Here is an 18878-nt window from a genome sequence, read left to right on the forward strand (position 1 = left end):
TCAGAATGTTCAAAATAGTTTAACCGTCTGATGGGATGACGTTTAAATAGCTAAACGGCTGAGGGCAGGGACCTCTCATTGGCTTAGCTAAATGGTCCAACCCATCACAGTCCATTTAGAAAGAATAGCCCAATCACACATATTCATCAACTAATTAGTGCTTAACACAATAGATCATAATTTATATTATGGCATTAACTTATAATAATTTATTATTGTCAATCCATAATTGATTAATTAAATAATTAATCCAACATAACTATCCTCCAACTTTCAAAGGGAGGTATGATCCTGAGGGAACGCAGACTTGGTTGTAGGGTATTGAGCGGATCTTCAGAGCTATGGTGACTATTGAGAATCAGAAGGTGAGGTTGACCACTCACATGCTAGCGCAAGAAGCTAAATATTGGTGGATGAATGCTAGTAGGCGTTTGGGAGCTAGTGGTGTGGCAGTGTCTTGGGAAATGTTCAAGGAAGTGCATTTTAAAAATTACTTTCCAGCGTATGTAAGAAGCAAGAAGGAAATAGAGTTCTTGGAGCTTAAGTAGGGGAGTATGTATGTGGCTTAGTATGCGGCAAAATTTGAAGAGCTATCTCGATTGTGCCCATACATCAATGCGGAAGGTGTGAAGACTTCGAAGTACATTAAGTTTGAAAGCAGTCTTCATCCACATATTTATCAGTATGTTGGATTTCTTGAGATTAGGGACTTTGTGACTTTAGTAAACAAGTGTCAGATTTTTGATGAGGCGAGTAAGGCGAAGACTAACTTCTACAAGTTGGTGAACGATAAGAAAGGAAATGGGCATGATCGTGGAAAGCCTTATGGAAGAGATAAGGGAAATAAGAAGGACTTTGGTGGTGGTTCTAAGCCAAGTGAGGGAGAAGTAAAGTTCTTTAAGTGTGGAGGCTTAGGGCATTATGCTAATGAATGCAAGAAGGGTGAGACTTGTTTCAAGCATGGAAAAGTGGGACATAAATCTTTTAGGTGCAAAAGCAGGGATGTGGTTTGCTTTAATTGTGGGTTTAATACTGTATTTTTGAAAATCTTTGTTATAAAGGAGAAATAAGCAAATTAAGGAAAATAGCTGCATCTTTCTAGGGGGATGTATTGGATTAGGATTCTAAGGGGTTTTAAAAGACTTTTTAATCATTAAAGTCTTGTGTTATTCAATCAAGACTCTTTGAAATTTAAAAAAAGTCTTATGGTATTCAATTAAGATTCTTTGTCATTTTAAAAAAGTCTTGAGGTATTCAATCAAGACTTTTCATCACTTAAAAAAAGTCTCATGGTATTCAAGAAATTAGACTTTGATGGATTTTGTGGGATTTTCTAGTGAAATTTTAACAAGAAAAAGTCTTTCATAAAAACATTAGATTTCTTGAGATTGTTTTTCTTTAAAAGTTTACTATCTCTTTCTTATCCCTTATTCCTTCTCTCTTCTCCCTTCTCTCTCTCTCTCTCTCTCTCTCTCTCTCTCACTCTTTCTCCCTCTCTCCCCTATCTTTTCTCCCCCTCTCTCTCCTCTCTCTCTCCCTTCTCTCTTTGTCTTTCTCGCTCTCTCTCTCCTCTCTTTTCTCCCTCCTCTCTTCCCCCTCCTCTCTCTATCTCTCACAAAAATAAAATAAAAAATAAGAGTTTGTATTGAAAATATTATGATAGAGAGTGTGTTATAATCATTTCTTTTCAACGAGTCCTTAAAATTCATAAAATCTTTTGAAATCTTATAAATCCATAAAATCCTTTAAAATCTTATGATGTAAATTCATTGAAATCCAAATTGAAAATCCTGATAGTCTTTTAAAATTATGAAAGTCATTAAAATCCTAAAAAATCTTTTAAAATCTTTGAGACTTTTTAATCAAAAATTGTCCTTTAAAATCCTAATCCAATACCCCCCCCCCCCCCCCCCAAGAAATTGTTGCCCTTCATAAATGTGAAAACCAAGCAAGCATATTTCACAAATCGCAGCAATATGTACATTTCTAAAACATTTACCAAATCATTATAAAGTTTTGCTGTAGCAAAAGAGCATGTTCTAGAGATTAGGAAAACAACATTATAATTAACATGATACAAATTGGAACCAATTAAGGAACCAACAATGTGCAGATTAACGTTACATAATAGTTAGGTTTATAAAAGACATTGCAAATGTCATAGACTAACCAAAAAGGGATTTTTGCCAATATATACATTAGACAAAATGAACAAAACAAATGGCATCCCAAGGTCAAGATTGTTTACAATTACAATTCAAGCGATACGCCAAAATAGTAGAAGGTTAAATAGTTAAGCAACAAAGATCTACTCTGGAACAACTCGAACGTGCAAGTTCTTCGGTGACTTTTCAAGATCAAAGATGAACTTATCACCTTCTTCCATAACACGTTCTCTGCAAAAACTGAACCACTGCCCACCCAAGTGTTTTTCATAGCTTGCTCTTTCGGCGGTAATGAAGCGACCACCATACTTTCTCTGTGTCTGATCATCAATGAGGGTGGTTGTTTTGCACTTTCCTTTCAGAATTGTTCTTGACACCTCATTTGGGAAATGCTAAACAGGAAAATAAATGCAATATTAGTCTAATGCTTATTAACATGGATAAGGTGTATGCGAATATAGTTACATATAATTTATAAAATGAAGGTAGCATAACTGATTTTAAGCTAAAGAAAATGTACCATGACTTGTAATTTATCTTCCTATTATCTTCCTATATAAAGTCTAGATAAATGCATGCATGTGGATTATATGTACCCCGTTGACCAATTAACATTGTTGAAACAAATGGAAATTAAGCATCACTCCCGCATGTGCATATATAGCTAGCACCATGTTGAACATTTAGTTTGTTCTGTAACATTTGGATAATTTCAGTTTTAAATTTAATGTTTGAAAATCGTGTTGTTTCTTATCGTTTTTATTTAAGTATTTATTTTATACGATCACGTATGCATGTTTATATCATTTGGAAGCAATTTTTTTTACCATATACATGGCTCAACCAAAAAACAAGGCTATGTCTCTGTACTGATACATTTCAGATTATATAATCCAAAATGAACCTTTTTTACGCCAAAGTTAGGCTTTTCTGGGGTGTTTGACACTTTTAAGATTATAGACTCCGAAATGACTAAAAGGGTTTTAGATTGTGTAATCCAAAATGTAGTTTTACAGAGATTACACAAACATCTCCAAGGTGTTCTAGGTTCCAACAACTTAAGAACTTTTCGGATGTTATAATCCAAACTGGTTTCGGATTATTAAATCCGAACAAAGGGTATTTTTGAAAGAAAAAAATAGGGTGCGTGAGAATACAATAGCGTAAGAAAAGTAAAAGCCTTGTTTTTAGTTTTGCTATTTCTTATTGCAATGGTATGGGCATAAGAAGCCCAACACAAGGGACCATCATATAGACAATTGCTATATCCACATTTCAAGTTACCAACTCCCTGAAAATAAGCCGGTCAAGGGTTACACCCTGATCCAAAAAACAATGATCGAGTCGTAACACTCAATACGTTTCTGCGATCGAGAGTTACGATCGGATAAATTTGACGGGCTATTGAGAAACTTGAGAGGAGGATAAAGCGATTTTCAAAATATTATGGCCATAATGATCCATAGTAGATGAATAAGTCATACCCAAAAGGTTGACCTAATAAGGACGGACCGAGGGAGAGATGTAGGTTGGGAAGGAAAATGTTGTATGAAAGCTACTTACGAGGATATTCCTAAAATAAATGCAGCCAAAGATAAGCATACCGGAATTTCAAGAACCTTCCATTGTTCCTCATATTGAAGAATGAACTTAACTCTATGAGCTTCATCTAAGAGTCTCTCTGCTAGTTACACATATTAAGAAACATATGTGAGGTAACCATGTTCTAATGGCTATCTGAGTAAAGATATAAGGACTAACAACAGAGTATTGGAGCTCAAAATTACTATAAATAAGAGCTCAACCCAGGTAATACACATCATATTCTCACTCAAACCCTATTTTACACACCATCTTACTTTTGCACAAGAGTGCCTTAGTAGGTATCTCCATTTTGAATAAGTGTCGCACAAGTGAGGTGAGAATATAACATTACTGGCTCACGTGATAAACCTCATGTTCATATATGAACATTGACATCCATCATGGGGCACGATAAAACTTACATAGGCCTCGTAATCCCATTAACATGACAGTTACCATAAGCAATACTCTCCTGAATTCATGTTGCCAAGGTCGCATCCCATGTTGCAAGTTCTTACGACCTTACAGACCACGACACCTCAATTGTGCTTCGAATTTACACTAGTTTGTTTTTGCTCATTTTATCCTTTTGATTTGTTTCGGTGTTGATTTTTAATTTAATTCCATTTTAGCTTGTTCAAAAAATAAATATATCCATATATAAAATTTATTTAATTTAGACTAATGGACAATATTTTCAAATTCCAAAAAAAAAAAAAAAAACTAGGTACAACCACCTCTCCTCAATAAAAAAACTACAGCACCACCAAAAAAAAAAAATTTTGTACCTGCACCTTTGATTTTCATATTGATAAATTCATTAAAAAATTTCCAAATTGATTTCCAATGCATTTATTTATTATTAATTAAGAAAGTAAAAAAAAATTGCCAAAAAAAAAAACAAAGTCAAATAAATGATTTCCAAAATCCCACCTTTTGCGTCCCTTAACAGAAAAAATGAGATTCATTATTCGTAAAAATCTTCCATTTAACGTGTATCCGTGGCACGGTTGAAAATCGTCATTTTTTTTTAATTAAGAAATTCATAAAATATGATGAAATCTTAAATTGATAAAAAAATAACTGAAATTGAAATTAGTAAGGTTTAAGATAGTTCGATGGATTTTAGGTTGGGATTTTGTTCAAGAAAGAAGAAAAGAATTTTAATTACTTTTTCTTGATATTTCCATGCCTTTTTTTTACAAAAGTTAAACTGGCTGAATATATTATAGGTTTGAGATATTTGTTTGACTCAAAAAACAAAACATTTGAGATGGTTGAATTTTCCCTCTCAATTATACGACAAAAATATAAAGATAAATACCTCCTCTAAAAAAAATAAAGAGAGTCTGACAAACACCTATGTAAAAAATATTTTACAGAGAGGAAGTATTTTGATATATATTAATAGAGTTGAAAACTAATTTTAGAGTGACTTATGATAAGAACCAATTGAGTGGTTTAGTCCAATAAAATATTAAGAAAAAAATATTTGAACTTTTTTTGAGGAAGAAAATATGAACTTTTTTTTTGTCATGAACTTTATTAACCATTAAAGATTTCCCTAAAAAAAATTAATCATTAAAGATTTCCCAAAAAAAAAATTAATCATTAAAGTTTTTTTTTTGAGGGAATCATTAAAGATTTTGAATTGCATGTTTTATTTTGATCATGAAAATATGAACTTTATTAATCATTAGAGATTTCCCTAAAAAAAAAAAGTTAATCATTAACGATTTCCCTAAAAAATATTAATCATTAAAGATTTTGAATTACTAGACCATCGACCCGTGCTAACGCACGGGTCATACAAAAGAACAAATATTACGCAAATATGAAAGTAAACACTTTACTTGAATCGAAAAAAAAGTATAATTCAATTCATAAAATAAATTACCAGAAACCTTTGTAATGTACCATATTAAACAATTTCCACGACATCGACCCTGTTACGGTAACATAACATATAAATTTAATGACATAGTTTATTGAAGAAAAGAAAATCCAAGCAGATAAGGTTATATTTGAAAATAAGCATTAGGGTTAAAACAGTAAATCCAATCATTAGGGTTTCGGTTAAAATTAGGGCTAAAATAATCACCCGTGTTAACTTTTATATACAAGAAGATAAGAAGAGAAGTTGTTTAAGATCAAGGAGAAAGAGTAAGAAGCAGATAAGATTATATTTGAAAATAAGCATTAGGGTTAAAACAGTAAATCCAAGCATTAGGGTTTAGGGCTAAAATAATCACCCAGGTTAACTCTTATATATAAGAAGATAAGAAGATATATAAGAAGAGAAGTTGTTTGAGATCAAAGAGAAAGAGTAAGAAACAGATAAGGTTATATTTGAAAATAAGCATTAGGGGTAAAACAGTAAATCCAAGCATTAGGGTTTAGGTTAAAATTAGGGCTAAAATAATCACCCGTGTTAACTTTTATATATAAGAAGAAGGGTTAAAACAGTAAATCCAAGCATTAGGGTTTAGGTTAAAATTAGGGCTAAAATAATCACCCGGGTTAACTTTTATATATCAAGGAGAAAGAGTAAGAAGCAGATAAGGTTATGATTGAAAATAAGCATTAGGGTTAAAACAGTAAATCCAAGCATTAGGATTTAGGTTAAAATTAGGGCTAAAATAATCGCCTGTGTTAACTTTTATATATAAGAAGATAAGAAGAGAAGTTGTTTAATATCAAGGAGAAAGAGTAAGAAGCAGATAAGGTTATATTTGAAAATAAGCATTAGGGTTAAAACAGTAAATCCAAGCATTAGGGTTTAGGTTAAAATTAGGGATAAAATAATCACCCGTGTTAACTTTTATATATAAGAACATATATAAGAAGAGAAGTTGTTTAAGATCAAGGAGAAAGAGTAAGAAGCAGATAAGGTTATATTTGAAAATAAGCATTAGGGTTAAAACAGTAAATCCAAGCATTAGGGTTTAGCTTAAAATTAGGGCAAAAATAATCACCCGGGTTAACTTTTATATATTAGAAGATATATAAGAAGAGAAGTTGTTAAGATCAAGGAGAAAGAGTAAGAAGCAGATAAGGTTATATTTGAAAATAAGCATTAGGGTTAAAACAGTAAATCCAAGCAGCAGGGTTTAGGTTAAAATTAGGGCTAAAATAATCTCCCGTGTTAACTTTTATATATAAGAAGATAAGAAGAGAAGTTGTTTAAGATCAAGGAGAAAGAGTAAGAAGCAGATAATGTTATATTTGAAAATAAGCATTAGGGTTAAAACAGTAAATCCAAGCATTAGGGTTTAGGTTAAAATTAGTGATAAAATAATCACCCATGTTAACTTTTATATATAAGAAGATATATAAGAAGAGAATTTGTTTAAGATCAAGGAGAAAGAGTAAGAAGCAGATAAGGTTATATTTGAAAATAAGCATTAGGGTTAAATCAGTAAATCCAAGCAGCATCGTTTAGGTTAAAATTAGCGCTAAAATAATCACCCGTGTTAACTTTTATATATAAGAAGATAAGAAGAGAAGTTGTTTAAGATCAAAGAGAAAGAGTAAGAATCAGATAATGATATATTGGAAAATAAGCATTAGGGTTAAAACAGTAAATCCAAGCATTAGGGTTTAGGTTAAAATTAGAGATAAAATAATCACCCGTGTTAACTTTTATATATAAGAAGATATATAAGAAGAGAAGTTGTTTAAGATCAAGGAGAAAGAGTAAGAAGCAGATAAGGTTATATTTGAAAATATGCATTAGGGTTAAAACAGTAAATCCAAGCATTAGGGTTTAGTTTAAAATTATGGCTAAAATAATCACCCTGGTTAACTTTGATATATATGAAGATATATAAGAAGAGAAGTTGTTAAGATCAAGGAGAAAGAGTAAGAAGCAGATAAGGTTATATTTGAAAATAAGCATTAGGGTTAAAACAGTAAATCCAAGCAGCAGGGTTTAGGTTAAAATTAGGGCTAAAATAATCACCCGTGTTAACTTTTATATATAAGAAGATATGTTTTATATTTAAAGATTTAAATGTCTCAAAAAAAATTTTAAGATTTAATATATCAGGAAAAACAAAATCGCCGAAGATATTGATTTATATCAATTATGAACCGTTTTTTTCTCTTATATCACACATGATAGCCATGTTTTTCTCCTAATCGTTTCAAAGTCAAAAACGGTTTCACATTCTTCCTTTTATAAATAAAGAAAGTATCCCTTCCTTTTATTTGTTCCCAAAATCTCTGTTTTTTCTTTCTTTACAAGCTTTCAAGTTTCTTGAAACCTCTCATCATTCTTCCCACGATAATGGATGATTACTACCCAGATATTACTTACACCAACACACAAAATATTTCATCATGCCCTAATGAAAAGTATTTCATATAGAGTTTGATTACACAAACATGTATGTTTTGAGTGAGAAAAATTTTGAAACTTTTTCTGACACAAAGAATTACAAGTTTTCAAATGTCTCTACGGATCAATTAATGCAAGAAAGATGGCTTTCTCAAATGGATGTTCCCGAAGATGCTTTTAGGTATGTAGTGGTAGATATTTTTAAATGTGCTCGTGATATGGTTAACGGGGCCTACAAGAATCAAAAGGTTCTTTCTATTCGTGTCATTCTTAGCGTTACAAGGGCCAGTGAAGATGAAACTGATGATGAAGATGACAATGATGAAGAAGTGGATGGTGATGAAGAAAATAATGGGTTGATTCCCGCGGCAAAGTCAAGTATTGAGGAATTGGAGGTGGTGAAAGTTGAAAAAGTGGAAGAATGTGCTATTTGTTTCAACGATGTTATTGTTGGTGTCCCTATGCCGTGTTTATCACACACATTTCATATGAAATGCATTCGTCATTGGTTGAAAATAGGCAACTCTTGTCCCGGCAACTCTTGTCCCTTGTGTAGGTTTCAGTTGCCAACTAGAACAAGCAAATGAATTGCGACATGTTTTTGTTGCTTTGTTTTGTTTATTGTGGTATTTCAAAATGTGTTATCTTTAAATAAGTTTGAGATTGATTTTTCAGATGTGTTTATCTTTCTTTTTTCTTGAATTGTAATTGACACTGATTTTTAATTGGAGAGGATCCGCGTGATATTATGTTTGTCATGTTTAATGGTAGTGTTTATTAAAGTTTAAGACTCCTGTTAATGGTGTGAGCCCTATGTTTTGTTGATGAGGGCTTAAAAGTATTTTTTTTTTCTTTTCAAATCACATCTAAATCACTCTTCAATTTGATTCTTTGCAAAATTACAACCCTCGTTTGAACCTATTAATTCCTTTTTGGAATTGTGCATTTATGCACCACAGAGGCCAACCATCGTTATTTTTTTAATTAAAACAAAAAAACAAAAATCACATTGCTTTATGCCATTGTGTCTGAGGGAAAAACACAAAAATCACATTAGAAAAAAAAGGAATTAATAGGTTTGTTGATGAATAAAGGAAATGTAGAAGAGTTCTTTGAAAGCGTTAGTCCCATATGTTGGCATGGAATTTGATACCCAAAATCACTCAAATAGGTTTTATAATATGCATGTTGGCTTTGTTGGTTTTAGCATTAGATCAGAACTATAGATTGTAACGACCGACGAATGTGTTGCACCCGCGAAATAATTTTGTTATTTGATTTGATTTAGAATAGTGATATATCGTATGTGCCAATTTTGTTTGTAGAATTTTAAATCATAGTTACAAAATTTGTTGGATTGACTAGAGAACCACGATTGGTTCGCACAAACCGATTCACGGTACTTTCTTGTATTGGTTCCTATCGTGAAAAAATTCGTAGAAAAAGGCGAACCAAGAGTACTCGTAGAACCATGCGCATGAGAGTGCAGTAGACGACTTTTAGTAGCGGACGTTTTGGCTTGTGAGTGAGAGGAACACGAGCAGCAAGAGAGTGGAGAGGAACATGATGCGGTTGTTTCACTTTATGTTATAACTAGTCTAACCCATGCATCATGCATGGTTTTTGTAGAATTTTTGTATATAAGTTGTCCGACACAGTACTACTCAAACCTGCCATTAAACTATTCCCAAAGAAACCATCATCCTTATCAATCAAAAAGTTCGAAGAGCCTGATTCAGATAGATGATCATGCCTGGCTCCCTGCATTCATGCAGGAAAAGTATCACAGTTCAACAATGTTTGGTTCAAGGATCCCGGTGTTGAAGGGATCATAGAAATGAAGGGGTCTGCAGAACTCTGGGCAAGTCTAGGCCTTTTTGTTGGGGGGAATGGTGGATACAGTAACTGCCAAGGATTGACACCGTTTGGATTCTGCGAGATTTCAGGTTCATCCCACTTAACCTATAATAAAGAGATAAAAATATGGCGAGAATCCAACATCAGTCATTCGAAATAGTATGTATTTACATATCAAATGTTTATTATCAATTAATAACATGCGAGTCAAAATCAAGATCCTATTAAGCATTAAGAGTATTTACAACAATAATTTTTAAGAAAGTTCTTAGAGAATATCACTATTGGATAAAGTTATTTAGGCGGTCAATGATAAAAACGGGTCTGATATAAACAATTTCATAAAGAATTGCATCGTTTGAGTATAAAGTTGCAAAATTCATTAACTTATGTGATATGGTAGGACTCATAACAAAGGAATAAAGAAGCTATATACGATTCTAGCATCCCAACAAGAACGATACCTTGCCGTCCCTGATCCCACCAATCATTCACTGGATTGTTCCACCATCGAGTAATTTGATAGTTAAAATCTTTTGATTCTGTTTTCAACCATTTCGAAGATGTTGTTTTTAATTTCTCCACCAAGCTAAGAAACTCTAATTTAAGTGCACTATTAAAGATGGTTATAAGATGTTGCAATAAAAACAAGAAAATGTATTTTATTATATAATACTTGGCCTGAAGCTTCCCCGTTATAAAAGAACCCAAAAACACTTCCCTTTCTTCTATTCTATTCTCTCATATACCTTGGATCCAAACAAAGTTTTTCTAGTTTCAACTTCAGAATTAAAAGCTACATTCCAAAATATAAAAATAAAAATTTAAAATGGTATAGACCCTCTGGCAATTCTTTTGTAATTCTCAGTCACTGCCAGTTTGGAAAGACCTCTGGCAGAACATTCATACAGCTTGCCACGCGGATCTCCTAAAATTCATGTTAAATTCCCTCCCTTTCCAATCTGATCGTATTATTTGCATCATCTCACTTTTTTTCTTCTAATAAACGCATCAAAAACAATGCAAAACTCAAGTCGAGCAGTGACAAATTCAGGTAGAACGGTTTACATTTCAGTATACAGAAGAAAGGTAGATGATAACTCTCGTTGCTTCATGGTTTATCGGTGGAAATCCCAAAAAGAGAAACTAAATATAACTGCAAGGTTGAGCTAAAACCATGGTACTTTCGGGAAACAAGGTTCGATGGTGAAAACGCTGTTTATGTTTTTTGGGACCTCAATGCTGCAAAATTCTTTGTGATCAGGAGGTTGTGTTGCTTCTTGGTGATCAATCATGCATTAACTTCAACACTAATACTTATCAAAGAAATCATTGAATTCTGGATTCAACATTGTACATTTGTACCAACTATAAATTTGAACTGTAATATTTATTTTCAAACAAAAGTAGTACTAGATAACATTATGCACTTGAAATATAATATCACCAAAAGAAGAAAGTGTATGTACCTGAAGCATGCGCCAATTAGGGACATTAGAAGGAGCATTAGAAACATCTGAGATTGTCCCCTGAGGCTGAAACAATCTCATCTTTGAATTTGAAGATTTTTCTTTCTTGAAAGGAAGCTTGACTTGAATTCCAGATGTCCAACTAATCTTCATGGCATCATCAACAACATTTGCATCCACTACAAAATCAAACCAATTCGCTCTCGGATAATACAAAACTTCAAATGCCATGTTTTTCACCGCCAATTCCACCGCATCCATAACCGCCTTCTCTGTTACCTTCCCACTTTTCCGGCATATTCCAAGTTCCAACGAATATCTTCCCAGCTGAGTTTGTGGGGAATGCTTCGGAATGTAGCTCCCCGGTATCACTTAACAGGACAGAGCTCTCAGCACGTCTAGGATTTTTATTTGGGGGGGATTGTATATACAGTTCAGCTTTGTGGGGAATAAGTTCAACCTGCCAAGGATTGACACAGTTTGGAATCTTCGAGATTTCAGGTTCATCCCAGTTAACCTATGATCAAAAGATATAAAAAAAATGGTAAGAATCCAACATCAGTCATTTGAAATAGTATGTATTTACACATCAAATGTTTATTAATAATTATTAACATGCAATTCAAAATCAAGATCATACTTAGCATTAAGAATATTTACAACGAGAAATAATTAGAAAGTTTTTAAACTTCATAACTGTTTCTTAGAAAATATCACTATTGGAGCAAGTTACGTAGGCAGTGACATATAAAAAAAGTCTAACATAAACAATTGATTGTAAAATGTAATCTGCTTACATACACATTATCTGATGAATTCTTAAGGCACAGGGAACCATTTCAACTTGGAATTAATTCTTAATGCAAACTAGGCAGTCACATAAATTCGGAATTCTGGCTGAGGTAAACTCTTGGAACTATTTCAACTTCTTAAAGAATGGCATCATTTGAGTATAAAGTTGCTAAAGTCATTGAACTTAATTTGGTATGGTAGGACTCATAACAATGTAATTAAGAAATCCTAAGTTATTTTGGAAAAGCAAAGCAGATTTTATTAACTAATACAAACCCAAGGAGAAGACATGCTTAGATAGTGACCCAGAATAATTACAAAATCTTCCTCTCAAAATAAAAGATTAAATTAAGATATTCTTTAGAAATCTCGATATATATAAGATCATGTGTTGCACGGGTGCGGGTACGGTACTCGGTACGGGTACGGGTGCGGGTACGGGATACGGCATTTCTCAAAAAACAAAGGTACGGGTATGTTAGGATAATTTTTTTTTTAATTTAAAATAACATAGCATGAGGAAATTATATCGCTCAACCGGCGGAAATTATATCGCTTTTTCATTAGCAATTCTGTCAAGTTCTTTCATCTCAGCAAGATATTCATTTGTCACTTTTGGACAAATAGCTACCCCTTTTTATTTTCTCCGAGCAAATGACATCTTATTCTAAAATAAGAATCCTTGTATGATATATTGCAATAGTTGCAGTTCCAGGTTGCACTATTTCCTTTTCCTTCATGCCTTTCTTGCACAATTGTCACATAAGCCTTGAGAGGAAAATCATTGTCTGTACTGCCAGTTCCACTTGTATATTTATCTGTTATAGGTGTAGCACTATTGTGTGTGCTACATCCTACTCCCCTAGTATTAGTACTTTGTGAAAAGCCTCATTTTCTCAAGAAAAAAACGGTTATGCATACCTTGAAAGTACCACCGCCGTACCGTAACCGTACCAAGGTTTAAAAAAAAAAAATTGGTACATCATGGGTGCGTACAGTACAAGTACCAGTACCCGTGGAGTACCCGGTACGGGTACGTTTTGCAAATTGGAGTACCCGTGCTTCAGAGATAAGATCATTAAAAGTTGCGGTATCTTGAAATGAACAAATATAGTAGATTTGTTAACGTTTTTGGTACAAAACAAATCTAGTAGTTATTAAAGTCTCAATATTTTTTTACTTTTTTTTTTTTGGATATCACATAATCATACTTCTATTTATATTATATCCTAGAAAATAAAAATAATAAGAGTTGGCCATTTAATGACAACTTCTATTTATTCCAATGGATACAACTTTTCAACCATAAAAATATGACCGTTTCATCTTAAAAAATTAGCCTATAAAAAATATCCAAAACCAAAACCAAATTCACACATTTGTGAACTCTCAAAAATCTCTTTCTCTTACTTTGTTATTTTTCTTGCTTGTGTTGTGTTGTGCAAGTTTAGTCAAAACTTGTGCATTTTCATTCTTTAAGTAAGTTCTAAAAAGAATAACATATTGAGTTCTAGAACGTTGTTTTTCATAGTTAAAAGATTGGTTTATTTGTTTGTATAGACGACACAAGATAGTTCGTTGTTTGTTTTTGGATTTTTGTTATTGTAAACTACCACATGGTGTTCATATTCTGTCACACATGTTCTCTACAGGAAAAGAGTCTTAAGATGAAGTTGTGGGATGAAAGGACAAAAGCTAGTTGCTCAAATGGGGCTAGCCTTTCAATCTCGGAACCCAATCATGAACTTCTTTTGAAGATGAAAACTGAAGCAGCCAAAGCTCATACTGAGTTTCTTGAGGCAAAGAGCGCAATTCGTAAACGTATGCTCTGAAGTTTGAGTCTTTTTATATGTTCCAGCATTCAGTCAACTTCATGCTTAAACTTTTTCAACCCTATTCTCTCAATAATTATTTAAATGCAGTTGGTTTAAATTCACTAAATTTTAATGAAAAATGTTATTGTTGCATGAGAACTTACGTTTTTAACATTCATACTAAACTTAATTTGGTAAACAAACATATGCATTTATTTTCTTTGCCATTGTAATGGTTGATATTTTTAATGTTTCTGCAATTGTAATGGTTGATATTTTTTCTTTTTATATTGTAGGGAAGCAATATTCGGATGCTGTCACAACCGAGCCTGAGTTCTTCGATAGGAATGGTCAAGCATTTTGGAAGTTAACGAGTTATAATGATGAATATGCTCTTCTAGTGCAAGGTAATTCTCAAAACAAGTTAGCTTAATTTTGTGAGTTATACCATTTAGATTTGGTCTATTGCTAGTTTTCTAAAGGATAGCAACATACATATATCACATTAAAGCATGATGGTGCTCCTATTTCTGCCGATGAAAAATGGTTTTTTTTTATGCTCCTGAGCAGAAGGATGATAGAGAAAGGAATAAAGCCAAATGTGGTGACTTTCAACTCCATAATTGATGCATTCCGACAATCGCCAACTTTGGAATATGGAGTTCATGGTTCTTCGCAATCCATTGAGTATCCGAGTGAACAATCATCTTCTATGCTTATCGATGATGCTTTTCAGAATAAGACCAGGGATGACCGGATCTTGAAAATGTTTGAGCAACTTGCTGTTGAAAAAGTTGGTGACACAAAGAAGGATAGGAGGGGACGACAAGACCATCACTACATATCGTGGCTCTTCCAGAAAATGTATGAGCTGCACATTAAACCAAATGTTTATTTTTATCCATTTTGAATGCTTGCAGGTAAATACTTTGAAAATATTTATTTTTATTAACTTCAATTAAACATCTTTTGTTAATGTGTACGTTGACATTCTCGCTTGAATTCTCAAATCTTATAATATGATGCAATCATTGCAATTCATTTGAGGATGGTTCAAAGCTGTCACACGCACTCCGCTTGTTTGATAACCAGGTGTATGGTGTAACACATGGACTGTTGAAGGGTTACAGAGAACAAATATGGTTCCAGGCTCAAACTCTATTCAATGAAATGATGTGTATGGATTCTTCAACTGCATCTGTCTTTTCTGAGTGCATTCTAAAAGGCGGTTGTAGTTGAAGAATCCATACGCATCATTTCATCGAATAGAGTTTGAGCCTGGAACCATACTTGTTCTCTGTAACCTATCAACAGTCCATATGTTACACCATACACCTGATTATAAAACAAGCGGAGCGCGTCTAACAGCTTTGAACCATCCTCAAATGAATTACAATGACTGCATCATATTATAAGATTTTAGATAAGTTATATGTTCAAGAGAGAATGTCAATGTTCACATTAACAAAAGATGTTTAATTGAAGTTAATAAAAAATAAATATTTTCAAAGAATTTACCTGCAAGCATTCAAAATGGATGAAAATGTTACAACATTTGGTTTAATGTGTAGCTCATACATTTTATGGAAGAGCCACAATATGTAGTGATGGTCTTGTCGTCCCCTCATATCCTTCTTTCTGTCACCAGCTTTTTCAGCAGCAAGTTGCTCGAACATCTTCAAGATCTGGTCATCCCCGGTCTTATTCTAAAAAGAATCATCGATAAGCATAGAAGACGATTGTTCACTCGGATACTCGGTACAGATTGTGTTGACTTCCACTGTGTTGATAATACTGATGCGCTTTACAACGCTGCCACATGGTTGTATGTGTATTGTAAGGATGTTCATGGTGAACTGGCTTTAGAGATTTTGTTGGAACAAATTGTGTTTAAAAATGAACCTTAAAAAGTTTTGATGATAACAAGGTATTAAAAATTGTCAATTGGACTAGGTAATATTTTTTCAAGTGTACAGGACCATAGTTAATTTTTTACATCACATAAAGGTTCTGTATAACAAATGAAAGCTAAGGAATCAACTAAAGGAAGCTTAAAGCATTTGAAGAGAAGTGCTCCTGAAGTCAAAAGTGCTCCTGAAGACAAAAGTGCTCCTAAAGACAAAAGCGCTCCTGAAGATGGATGACGTCATCAGAAGCTGAAGTTCATCAGAAGCAAGTTCGGAAGCAACCTCATCAGAAGCTGAAAATCACCTCAAGCTGAAGATTCAAGAATTAACATTTCAAAAGTTGTCTATTGGATTCGAAAGCAATGCAGAAGACTAGTGGAACTTTGCAACGGTCATTTTGGTGAAGATTTGAAGGCATTGGAAGCTTATCTTCAAAGAGCGTTGACATTGTACTATGTACGAACTGTACAACCACCTTCTCCACTACTCTGTTTTGTGTCCACGCTACAAGACAAGAAAAACAGCTCCAGAATAACAGCTATGCCTGCAAAGATGTTCCTTCGCATTAGGAATGGATTTCAAATTGGTTCTTTATAGGACAACAACCATATCAGGCAATAGATCATTGGTGATTGATCAAGCTTCAACAACGACTCTTTTGATGTGCTGACAATTTCACAACGTCTCTTTCACACCTCTATATAAAGGAGTGAAGACTTAGAGATTTGGCAATGCTGAACGAAAGACTCATCAACATTTTACTAATGCCAAAACTCTGCTAAAATTGTTCTGCATTCACTTAGAATTTCTGTCTCTCAAAGTCATATCTTAGAAATTCTTAAGTCTTAGAGTCTTATCTGATTTGTATTGTGAGCACCTCCGATTGTATATCAAGTGTTCAATCTCAAACATTTTTCTTTGTAATCTTGTTTGTCTAGAAGTCTCCTGCAGTTGTGCTTGAGCATAGAAGTCTCTTGATTGTGTTCTTGAGCATAGGAAGACTCTTGCAAAGTGTGCTTGAGCAAAGGAAGTCTCTTGCTGTGTGCTTGAGTAATTGTAATCAGATATTACATTTTAGTGAACTCTCCTTGGAAGTGCAAGGGGGACAGGACTACTTTCGGTTTGTGGAAGGAACCTGTATAATTGCTTTGTGTCTTTCTTTCTCTCTCTCTCTCTCTCTCTCTCTCTCTCTCTCTCTATTTTTATCCGCTGCATTCAGATTCTGATTATCACTTCAGAAGCTGTCTCACTTAGCTTCTGTCCAGTGTTTTTCAGTTTTAGGAGAAACGAAGAATTTTTCAAAACACAATTCAACCCTCCTTCTTGTGTTTTTCTCACCTTCAATTGGTATCCAGAGCCTTGGTTCTGTTGATAACACCTAACAGTGTAACAGTCCAAGATCTGAGAAAAACATGTCTGGTGAATCGTCTGTTTCTGGTAATGGATCTGGCCACAACAACAACATTGTTCCATATGATTTTGGTGACAACAAGAAATCCAGCATATGAAAGATTCCTAAGTTTAACGGAGACCCTGGAGAATTTTCTTGGTGGAAAACCAACTTCTACAGCTACGTCAAGAGTTTGGATGAAGAACTATGGGACATATTGGAAGAAGGTGTTGGTGATGACTTGGTTCTTGATGAGGAAGGAGCTGCTGTTGATAGAAAGAGACATACTCCTGCTCAGAAGAAGATTTACAAGAAGCATCATATCATCAGAGGAGCACTTGTCACTGCTATTCCTAAAGCAGAATATATGAAGATGAGTGACAAGTCAACTGCTAAAGCAATGTTTGCTTCTCTTTGTGCTAACTATGAACGCAGCAAGAAAGTCAGAAAAGCAAAGGCTCTTATGCTTGTACATCAGTATGAGTTGTTCAAGAAGAAGGATGATGAAACTATTGAGGAGATGTACTCAAGGTTTCAAACCCTAGTCTATGGACTACAAATACTGAAGAAGAGTTATGTTGCTTCTGATCATGTGAGCAAGATACTCAGAAGTTTTCCTTCTAGATGGAGACCAAAGGTGACTGCCATTGAGGAAGCTAAAGATTTAAACACTTTAAGTGTTGAAGATCTTGTTAGTTCTCTCAAAGTTCATGAGCTAAGTCTTATTGAACATGAGTCTACTAAGAAGAGTAAATCAATAGCTCTTCCATGCAAAGGTAAGTCATCAAAAGCTCACAAAGTAGTTGAATCTGAAGAAGAAGAACCATCTGGTTCAGACTCTGAAGAAGATGTTGCTGAGATGGCTATGCTCTCCAACAGACTGCAGTATCTGGCCAAGAAAAATAGAAAGTTTCTGACTAGAAGGAATAACTCCAGAAGCTCAAAGAGAGAAGATCAAAAGGGTTGCTTCAACTGTAAGAAGTCTGAACATTTCATTGCTGATTACCCTGATCTTCAGAAGGATAAGTCAAAGGACAAGACAAAGAAGTCAACTTTCAAACCAAGCAAATTCAAGAAGCAGATTAAGCAGAGTTTAATGGCCACCTGGGATGATTTGGAAAGTGAATCTGGATCTGATAAAGAGGAAGCTGAAGAAGGTGCAAAGATAGCTGTTGGGTTAGTAGCTACAACAACTTCAGAAGCTGGATCAGAATTAGACTCTGAAGATGAAAACGAGGTATATTCTAAAATTCCCAGAGATGAACTTGTTGAGTCACTTAAAGAACTCCTTACACATTTTGAAGTAAGAACCAATGAGTTGAAGGATTTAAGAGAAACATATGTTGATTTAATGAAACAACAAGAATCAACTCTATTGGATCTGAAGGCTTCTGAAGAAGGACTTGGATGCTTTGACTTCATTTGTAAAACTTATGAAGATAAGCTCAGGTTCTTGTGTCAGAAGCTACAAGAAAAGTGAAATGAAAAACCATTAAGCAACCATGAAATTGCTCTTGAAGATTTTATCATGTCTGGCATTGACAGAAGCATATTTGCTTCA

At 33.8% G+C, this 18878-nt stretch overlaps 3 protein-coding genes and 1 pseudogene across 3 annotated transcripts in view; 2 read left to right on the plus strand and 2 right to left on the minus strand.

Moving 5' to 3' along the window:
• Positions 1-341: 341 nt before the first annotated feature.
• Positions 342-1070, plus strand: LOC146922652 (uncharacterized). The gene is given in 1 exon segment (XM_085711582.1): positions 342-1070. A coding segment is annotated over 1 exon segment (729 nt).
• A 7065-nt stretch (positions 1071-8135) lies between these two features.
• LOC146922653 (uncharacterized) lies at positions 8136-8675 on the plus strand. Its single transcript, XM_085711584.1, has one exon. It carries the CDS (start codon positions 8136-8138, stop codon positions 8673-8675), a length of 540 nt encoding a protein of 179 aa, XP_085567710.1.
• A 427-nt stretch (positions 8676-9102) lies between these two features.
• On the minus strand, positions 9103-11675 carry LOC146922654 (auxin response factor 17-like; annotated as a pseudogene).
• Positions 11676-11689: 14 nt separating this feature from the next.
• Positions 11690-18878, minus strand: part of LOC146922655 (auxin response factor 22-like) — a 46314-nt gene continuing 39125 nt past the window's right edge. The window contains exons 2-3 of the mRNA XM_085711585.1: positions 11846-11931; positions 11690-11759 (exon numbers count right to left, since the gene is read on the minus strand). Of these exons, the coding sequence (XP_085567711.1) occupies positions 11690-11759; positions 11846-11931 (156 nt within the window). The remainder of the gene's footprint in view (positions 11760-11845; positions 11932-18878) is intronic.

Source organism: Medicago sativa, chromosome 5 (assembly GCF_051527215.1).
Source record: "Medicago sativa cultivar Bolivia chromosome 5, Bolivia_mono, whole genome shotgun sequence".
In the NCBI taxonomy this organism is placed as follows: Eukaryota; Viridiplantae; Streptophyta; class Magnoliopsida; order Fabales; family Fabaceae; genus Medicago; species Medicago sativa.